Below are 10018 nucleotides of genomic sequence, written 5' to 3' on the forward strand. Positions count from 1 at the left end.
GCATTATTTTCTATGCTGGTAATTGCAGAAATTCGATTCTAGACCTTTGCGGAAGTCCAACTTATGTTTAATTTGTGTCAGGAAGCAAGTTAAAGTATTCTATTTGACCCATAGAGCTATGAGTATTTTCAGACACAAGCATAAAGGATCAGTTTTCTCTCTTCTTTCATCCACTCAATAGACCCATGCTATGTTAATGCAAATAGGTATTACATTGCTTGGAATGACAATTTGACATATTTACTTGGGTTTCTCTGGTAACGGGATAGAATGAACTTACAACCCAGCAATCTGAAGCGTTTATCGTAATAAGACTTATAAGAATAAAATAAACAAGACTGGGCCAGAACCAAACAGGTAAAAGGAATGCATATACCTGAATCCACCATATTCTTCTCAATAGCAACCAAGCTGCAACTTCAATCCAATGTTGTTGACTGAAGTCCTGAATTTCTATACTAATCACTGAATATTTTTCAGCTTTATTGTCACTGGTAATTGTCCAATAACTTATTTATGTATTGGTGATGTTCCTATGATTAGTTGTGAGTGCGATAGACAGTTTTCAAGATTCCCGACTCCATGGTCGTTTCAAGTAATGGTTTATCCAGAATCCAATTTCAAAAATAATCCTTAGAGCGATCAACACAACAATAAAGGCTACCTAGCATCGGAGGAGTCCATGTCAGCAATCAGATCTACTACAGAAAAATTATGTATTGTTTTACATAAAGTTCACGTTAATGTCAACTTTGTTTTATCATTATTTTACATTTCTTAATTGGAATTTTGTTTAATTTTTCTATGTTCCAGTTTCACTTTGCATTTCAATTATATTCTGATAGTTGAATTTTGTTTATAAGTTTTTAATTTTGTTTTATATAACGTGTCATTATTTTTGTTTTATAATGATGTGATATTCTTAGGTGAACTGAATTCTCTACAAGTGTAGTCTAGAAGCATTAATAAAAGTAGAGTCGAAGACAAAACTTACTCCGTTACCTACATCTGTAAACTTGACTGAGTTTTTATTTTGTGTAAAAGATAAATAAATTAGATACTTTTTTGGAAAGGTGAAAGTTGTCTTTATTAATTATATAACAGCAAAAGAACAGTATAGGTACTCATGTCATGTGAAAGATCGTCTCTACTGAATCGTTAATCAAGTTTTCAGCTTCTCATCTACCAAGCTGAATTTCCGCAGAACCAATAATGATGAAAGCCAAATAAAAAAAAGACTTACAATATTTAACTTCAATGCTCGTACATTACTGTTATTTTCTTTGTTTTGTTGGCGTAACCACATGAATTATTAGTCTCTTAACATTCACAGTCTTAGACATGCCAATGTCTTCTCCTCAATGTCAACGAAAGAATGTGTCTATCTTCTCACAGGAAGAGACACTTGGTCCAAGAAATGGAAAGAGAGAGAGTAAAAAGTCACACTTAAAGAGGGAAACTCTAAATGATTCTGAACAAAGCAATTTTATGTAAAAAACGTGCAAAGAAGCAAACTATACAAAACTTTTATAAACTCTAAATCACGTAAAGTAATAAATAGGTAAATAATGTATCCGGACATTACAATGTATTAGCTGGCTTGCACAGTAAAATTAATTTATTATTGTTTTATTTGTTGTACTTCTGTTCTATTTGCTTTGTGTATTATAATTTTGAATTTTCATTACATTTTATTTTGAACTTATTTTACTTGAGTTATTTTTACGTGGTCTTTTATTTAATGAAGATAATCTAAGGATTGTGGGATACCACATTACGAAATGAGTCTGATTTCAAATAACAATATTAGAGTACTCTTTTATTTGTGTGTTTGTCTTGCGTGATGTATCTAGGAAGGTTTTCTAACAGACATTATGTGTTACATAAATAAGTATTGGTCTGTCTGAAATAAAAATTACATGGTTAGACAAAAAAACTCACATATACATAACTTTATTTAATAAAAGATGTTTGTAAGAGTCTACAAAGCAAACCGAATCTAAGTTATTGTAAAGTAAATGCGAAATTTTAATGAAGGCAAACTTAACAGTTTTTTGCAGAAACGTCTAAATGTATGTTTACAAAGTGATAATCATATGATTTCAATCGAATTGCCCGTGTATATTTTAGCCCTATATAAATCGTTTGTTTGTTTTTTAATTTCGCGCAAAGCTACACGAAGGCTATCTGCGCTAGCCGTTCTTAATTTATCAGTGTAAGACTAGAGAGACGGCAGCTAGTCATCACCACCCATCGCCAACTCTTGGGCTACTCTTTTACCAACGATTAGTGGGATTGATCGTCACAACATAACGCCCCCACGAGTCGAACATCTTAACCCACGTGGCCATGCCGGGCTTACATAAATCGAAGAAACCCATATAAATTGTATTTAGTGCAATATTCCCTTTCTCTCTCTTTCTTTTTTTTTCTGGAAATTGCACGAAACTTAAGCATTTTGGTGTGAAAATACTTTTCAAATAATAAAACTAAAGTTGAAATATAAGCCAGCAGTCACGTGATAACATTGACTTTGTGCCATCGTATATCATTCTTAATTGAAAAGTCAATATGCAATTCGGAATCATCGGACAGTAGCCTTTCTAACGATATGAGATTTGTAGCGTTTGATAGAGAAATTTTCTAGTGAAAGTTCCGAACAGACAAACGCAACTGCGTTATTCATATAGATTATGTAAACTCTTTGCAATGAGATGAAGTGGTAACGCTATAGATCATTTTACTCAACTATCATCTGGAGATTTGCTTCTGTTCGAAAAGATATTTGGATACGTATCATCAATATCAATTTCCCGTTACCCGTAGAATAATAACAATAATTCTAAAATCATGTTTGTAGATATAAGATATTTTAAATTAAAATACAGAAAATAGTTTCATACATCTAAAGTATATTCAAAAGTATGAAACAAGCGTTTTTTAGATTCTAAACAATGCATATATCTTGTTTTAAATACAGCCTTACTTCGAGTAAAATGTTTGTTTGATTGCGTGTTTGATTTCTTTTAGCAAAGCCACAAAGGCTATCTGCTCAGCCCACCGAGGGGAATCGAACCCCTGATTTTAGCGTTGTAAATCCGGAGACATACCGCTGTACTAGCGGGGGGCTCGAGTAAAATGAGAAAATTATCTCACATATTCTAACTTTTAAATTATTTTCTTCTGATGTACATTTAGCTTTTATCTGTTAAAATTCATACTTATATTTGTTCACTTATAATAATCTATTTAAATTAATTTTTACTTATTGGATTTATGTTCGTAAATAAGAGATTTTCTAGTACAATATAGGAATTATGAATCTTGCAGAATTTTCATTTCCTTTCCATTTTTTGCACAACTTCCTCGGCTTGCCAGACACACATGCAAGCATACTGTGCCACTTAAAATGAGGTTATTCTTTGATCTTCAAAATTTACATCAGGAAGTTGAAAAGCTTAACACATGTACATTTCATTTTAAAACATACACAAGTTACTACGTGATATAACACGATATAGAAAAACAATTTGAAGGATAGAACAGGCAAGACCGGATATCGTGCAGACACACGTGCGCTCACACTACGCGCATGCCCAACAATACCGTTGTGCACCCACGCAGGATACGTCATGAGTAATATGCGAACATTCAAGTGGTTATTTGTGGAGTCTTACACGTTTGTTTTATGTACATGGAAAGAAAATTACTCCAAAATTTTACGTTCATTTTTTGCAGCAGTAAAATATTCCTCTAAAGGAATATAAGTCTTCTAATTTACATCATGCGGAATCGTTTGTTTTTTGAATTTCGCACAAAGCTACACGAGAGCTATTTGTGCTAGCTGTCCCTAATTTAGCAGTGTAAGACTAGAGGAAAGGGTACTATTTTACTAATGAATAGTGGGATTTACCGTAATATTATAATGCCACCACAGTTGAAAGGGCGAACATGCTTGATATGACGGAGATTCGAACCTGCAATCCTCAGATTAGGAGTTGAGCGCCCTAACCACCTGGCCATGCCAGGCTTTTCGTGGAATCGTGCCTACTTCTTCTTGCTAAACCAGCATATAGTTGCTTCCTGTTATTTCGAATGTTCAATATCACTTAAGCTCATTTTAAAACAATTATTTTTAAACAATGGTAATGTTGTTATAATTGATAACAATTCTGCTCTAAAAACATAATTTTTGTATTATTTTGGACAACAGTTGACTTCCTTTAATGAGGGGGAGGCTCTAAAATAGCTATTAAGAAGGTCCAATTTGGTAAAACAAAGTAACCTTTCAGTTGATATTCACCAAAACTGGCTGCAAAAAACAGTTTAACATAATTAAACGACCAAAATAGAACGTCTTATTGAAAGCCTTGCAAACAATCTTAATTTTTATTGTAAAGTTTATTAATTGAAATAGATAAGTATGACCTATTTCACATCACTTGTGACTAAATATGGTAGGACTTTTCATAGTTTTTCTTATTCTTCTTCCTGTATACGTAACTACTTAATGACATATAAGACAGTATATCTTTATTCAACCTACCACCAGGTGGCGCTACGGATGTTTGGTACGTGTTTGTGTCTTTTGTCCTATATTAATAGGAAGTGTGTTTTCTATATTATAGGAGGTAAACTGTTTTGAAATAATTAAAAGTGTTACTGTGAAAAAGGTACAGCTATTTATTTATAATGTATGTAGCTTATTTTTAAACATATTAAAGTTAAAGATACATTAATTGAAAGAAAATAAATTGTTTGAATCGAATAATTGAATTTTACCGGTGTTTTCTTTGCTTTTATGTAACACAAGAATGATTAAAAGTAACATTAAGCAGTTCATTCTTCAACTTTTTCTGCGTTTTTCTATCGCTTTCTCTCAAAATGAATTTTTGCATAATTTTCAAAATTGTCAGATATGTTAAGCAACATGTATGAAAACTAGTTACTATGTTATACCAAAGTTGACCTAAGATGTTACTTGTGCTTATTTGTGTTTTTACCTGTATACTTGAACACGTTAAAATATACATGTTTGACAAATTCATTTAACAGTGCATTGCCTTTTTTCTTTTTCTTTTTGTTTAACAGAAAACTATACAAGGGCCTGTATGTGCGGCACCCATCTTGGCTGTCAAAACCAGAAGTTCTGTATTATAAGCCCCAGATAATAAAACTCAATATAAGCGATTCTATGAAAAACAGGAGCACAAATGAATCTTGCGTTGATTTCAAAGCTCCGACTTCCTTTTCTTTCTTTTTGTGGCAACAAATATGAATAATCAGGGCCGTTCTTAATAAATAATTGTTAAAGGATAATAAATAACAAAAGCAACTTGATTTAAATAGTTTCTGTTGATTCTTGAGAAGATTTAATGAAACTTTGAAAATTATTTATTTTAATTTGAACTACGAATTATTAATAAAGAGACAACCGATTTCTTTTCGCTCATCATGTTGTTACAAAAAAAATCAATTAGAATTCAAGTGAATCTTTCTATTGATATAGGATTTTTTATATTTAGATCTGTGTAAAAATTTTACCAATTTCTTGAAACAGAGTGATTTTTTGCTTTTTTTTTGCGACGGAAAAAAATGGTCGCCTGGAGAACCAATACTGTGACATTATAGCCATTCTTTCACCACAGATATAAAGCTTATGAAGGATCTAACCCGTCACCAAAAATGCTGGACCTTTTAACCGTATGGTGTTATAATGTGACGGTTAGCCTTACTGTTTGTTAGCAAAGAATAGCCCAAGAGTTGGCTGTAGATAAAGTTAAATCGCTGCCCTATTTCTAGTCTATTATATCAAAATTGGTGAAACCTAGCAGAGATAGTTTTCACGTAACTTAGCGTAAACTTCATCGCAACATAAAAATAAGAAACAAATTAATAATGGATGCACTAAAGTAAATACTAGATTCTACCTATAAAATTTCAAAAGAATATATCAGGCATCCTACTGCCTCAGTAGTAAACCTAGAACTTACAACGGTAAAAACCGGATTACGATAGATGTAAATTCTATGGTTTTAGGCTCAAAACCAAAACAACGAACAAAATAGTATATACTATTCTTACGTATAGGAATCAGAATGGTACCATGAAAACCCTAACTACCATGTTTCAAATCGTCTTCAAAAAACAACATAATAATCTGATTTACTGTTGTGAAAATATTTGATATGGTTATATTTTAAACTTTCATCGCTAGTGTAGAAAATAAATTCAGCCAGGTATAAATACAAGTAATTTTTCTAAAACTTTCTACAGGTGTTTTGACATATTTGTAATCTTAATCTAGGAAAAAAAATTAAAATTAACAAATCCTATATCTTATAAAAATTTTACATGCATGAGGTATCCCAAACAATCTTCTAAAAGTTTTACTTTACGTTTGCTTTCTAGTATAGAGTAACTCAATTTAAAGCATTTTTTTCCAAATACATGAATTGAGGTACTCTCCTGAAGAACAGCTTGATTGAAATAATCATTGGCGTTGGTAATTTAAGAATACAGGATTAAAGCAATAGAACATGAATGACTTGGAACTGTGTTATTAAAATTTCTTCATCCCTTTTGTCTTTTGTCCTACATTAATAGGAAGTGTGTTTTCTATTATAAAAACTCAAATAAAGTTAGAGTTGTTACTCTTATTTTGGAAACTTAATCTTTGCGATATCATTCACTTCAAACTGAAACTAATAAGTAACCAAGAATTAAAAACAATTAAATAAAAATATATGTATAGTGGTCTTACTCATTCTAATATTCCACAAAATATTTTTGTAAGCTACATTTTCAGAATAATAATGATTTTCTGTAAAACCTAACAGTAAATAAATGATTATACAAAAAGTAATAATTCAGAAGCAGGAGGCAACAGATTTTTTCTTACACATAAAAATTTACACACAGACTTTTAGTATGACGAATTTTAACATTTCCTTCACTTTCTACTTATACATTAAACACTGCAATTAATGAGAGTTTCTTTTTCCAATTTTACACAAAGCTAAAAAAGAAAAGGCAACAACAAATATTTAGAAACAGGTTGTATTTCTAAGTGGCAACATATTAAGTTCAGTTCTCATCTCGATCCGTTTAGTCGTTATCACTCCACCTTCAAATTACCTTTTTTTCTTTTGTTTGTATACCATCTTTGAAATTGCTCTCTCAAACCCCACTGACAATGCACCTCTTTAACCTTTATTTTTTTATCATTTCTATAATCATTGAAGAGTTACAGTTAGAAATGTGGTCGTCACGGCACATCATTACCGTTTCCTTAATTTTTCAAATACAGACGATATGAAGGCAGACCTATCAACTTTCAATTTTGCTCTTTAAACATAAAACTTTAACAATGCAATGTAGTAATTTAAATGTTTTTATGTAATTCACTATCATAATATAGAGAGTTTAGCAAGTAGAACAGTTGGAACAGTAATAGCATGACGATCGAAATATTAAGTCCTGAACACTGTGGTGCTGAAATATAGATATAACACATAGAAAATTAATTCTTTGCCATTCAAGTGGCCTTTCCGAGATCATGAACATATGTCCAACAACTGACAAGGTGTTTTGAAAGGGATGAAAGAAGTAAACTGAATTGTTTCAAAGTGCCTTCTCAACACGTGCTTTAAGTTTAAAGCATTTGCTCAAATTTTAGTTAGACTATGAGGCGAGGAAGTATACACATAAAAAATATAGACTACATATTTTTAACCGTTGTCTTACGCATATTTTAACCTGAAGTGCCCACTCACACTCTGTACTAGTGCAAGAGTGTCTAGAAGTATAATATTCCAGTTCGTTAGATGAGTATGTATTACTCTTTCAATTGTTTTATACTCGCACAGTTCGATACGTTTTTGCTTCCTCTGATAATAGGACACCAACATCATGCTCTTCAGTGACTTGGAGAACCTGGTGAGACAACACTTAAATAATAAATTATGAACATTATTCAATATCAGATAAGATAATCGTATTAAGAGATGTGGGTATAAAGTAGTGCCCTCTATGACGTAAATCGAATCTCATTAACTCAATATTTAATAATGAAGAAGGGAGATCGAAAATATAAACATAGTATTCGTCAGAAAGTACAAACAATAAAGTTAAGAACAATGTATAAATAGCAGCTGTCCTAACACTTGTAAAAATATTACGATGTCTTGTATTGCTATTTCCTTAAAGGAAGACATATGTCAAGACACCATCGGTGTCGAAAAAAATGTGTTTTGTCTTATATAAAGAACACTTGAGGTGTTTAAGAACGTACTGACTTCGGTAGTACATATACTAAAATTAGAGCAACACAGACACAATTAACATAGCCCTTGCGAAAGGATGACACGCAATATCGTGAAGCGTTCCACATTTTTTTTCATACTAATAAGAATATACTTTCTTACGGCCTCTTGCATCTCAGAATAGATCGCGTTTAAGACACTCCTTTTATCTTTTAAGCAAAACAATATCAGATCTTACGTTCCTCTTACAAAACCCTGTTTCTCAACACAACTTTTCACTGTGACATGAAAATACTGAGGATACAATCCATTGATAATGAATTAAATTTACTTCTTTTATACACATATTAACGTAATGTTATTACCAGTTCTTTTTATAAAGTTACATGTTCTTCGTGAAAAATAAAATATATGTAACGAAGCCTTTGTCCCTGAACTTCGATTTTCCTTTTCATATTCACTATCTTTACTTACCTAGTAGTTTCAATGAATTAACAAACGCAAACGAGTCTTTTTTCAAAAGATTAAATTGGTCTCTGTTTCTTGTACAAAACGACAAGTATTTAGAAGCATGTTGTATTTCTGAGTGGCTACTTATAAAGTTTAGTACTAACTCTCACCTTTACTTACATTTTTTTCTTTTGTTTGTTTACCATCTTTGAAATTACTCTCTCAAACCCCACTGACGTTGCATCTGTTTTCCCTTTATCTTTGTATCATTTCTCTAATCATTGTGAAGTTACATTTAGAAATGTGGTCGTACACGGAACTTTGTTACCGTTTCCTGAATACTTCAAGTACAGTCGAAATGATGGGCAGACCTATCAACTTTCACTGATGCTTTTCAAACATAAAAGTTTAACAATGCAATGTAGTAATTTAAATGTCTTTATGTAATTCACTATCATAATATAGAGAGTTTTGCAAGTAGAACAGTTGGAACAGTAACAGCATGACGAACGAAATTTTAACCCTGGACACTGAGGTGCTGAAATATAGATATAACACATAGAAAATTAATTTCTTGCCATTCTAGTGGCCTTTCCAAGATCATGAACTTATGTCCAAGAGCTGTCAATGTTTTTTGAAATGTTTTATAATTAGTAAATTTTAATGTTTCAAAATGCCTTGCCAAGACGTGCATTAAGTTTAACATTTGCTCAGATTTTAGTTAGACTCTGAGGCGAGTTAGTATACACATAAAAAATTTTGTTTGGGAATTTCGAACAAAGCTACTCGAGGGCTATCTGTGCTAGCCGTCCCTAATTTAGCAGTATAAGACTAGAGGGAAGGCAGCTAGTCATCACCACCTACCGCCAACTCTTGGGCTACTCTTTTACCAACGAATAGTGGGATTGACCGTAACATTATACACCCCCACGGCTGGGTGGGCGAGCATGTTTAGCGCGACGGGGGCGCGAACTCGCGACCCTGGGATTACGAGTCGCACCCTTTACGCGCTTGGCCATGCCCACATTAAAAAATAAATATTTACGACAAAATTTTCAACTTTGTTTTACGCATATTTTAACATGAAGTGCACACTCACACTCTGTACTATTGCAAGAGTGTGTGGAAGTATAATTTTCCAGTTTGTTAGATAAATATGTATTATTCTTTCAATTTTTTTTTATACTCGCACAGTTCGAAACGTTTTCGGTTTTTTTGATAATTAGACACCAACATCATGCTTTTCAGTGACTTGGAGAACCTGGTAAGACAACACTTACATAATAAATTATGAACATTATTCA

General features: G+C 32.2%; 1 protein-coding gene and 1 non-coding gene across 3 annotated transcripts in view; both read left to right on the forward strand.

The window, feature by feature from the left end:
- LOC143255349 (protein spaetzle 5-like) overlaps positions 1-10018 on the forward strand; it is a 201022-nt gene that overhangs the window by 133146 nt on the left and 57858 nt on the right. The window contains exon 1 of one of the 2 annotated variants that reach the window (XM_076510861.1): positions 9937-9978. The exons of the other annotated variant lie outside the window; for it this stretch is intronic. Within the exon in view, the coding sequence (XP_076366976.1) occupies positions 9952-9978 (27 nt within the window). The 5' untranslated portion in view covers positions 9937-9951. Of the gene's footprint in view, positions 1-9936; positions 9979-10018 lie in introns of those variants that run through there. 2 annotated transcript variants of the gene reach the window in all.
- LOC143258290 (U6 spliceosomal RNA) lies at positions 8290-8396 on the forward strand. The gene has a single exon (XR_013032258.1). It is a non-coding gene; the product is annotated as a U6 spliceosomal RNA (small nuclear RNA).

Source organism: Tachypleus tridentatus, chromosome 7, assembly GCF_004210375.1.
Source record: "Tachypleus tridentatus isolate NWPU-2018 chromosome 7, ASM421037v1, whole genome shotgun sequence".
Classification (NCBI taxonomy): Eukaryota; Metazoa; Arthropoda; class Merostomata; order Xiphosura; family Limulidae; genus Tachypleus; species Tachypleus tridentatus.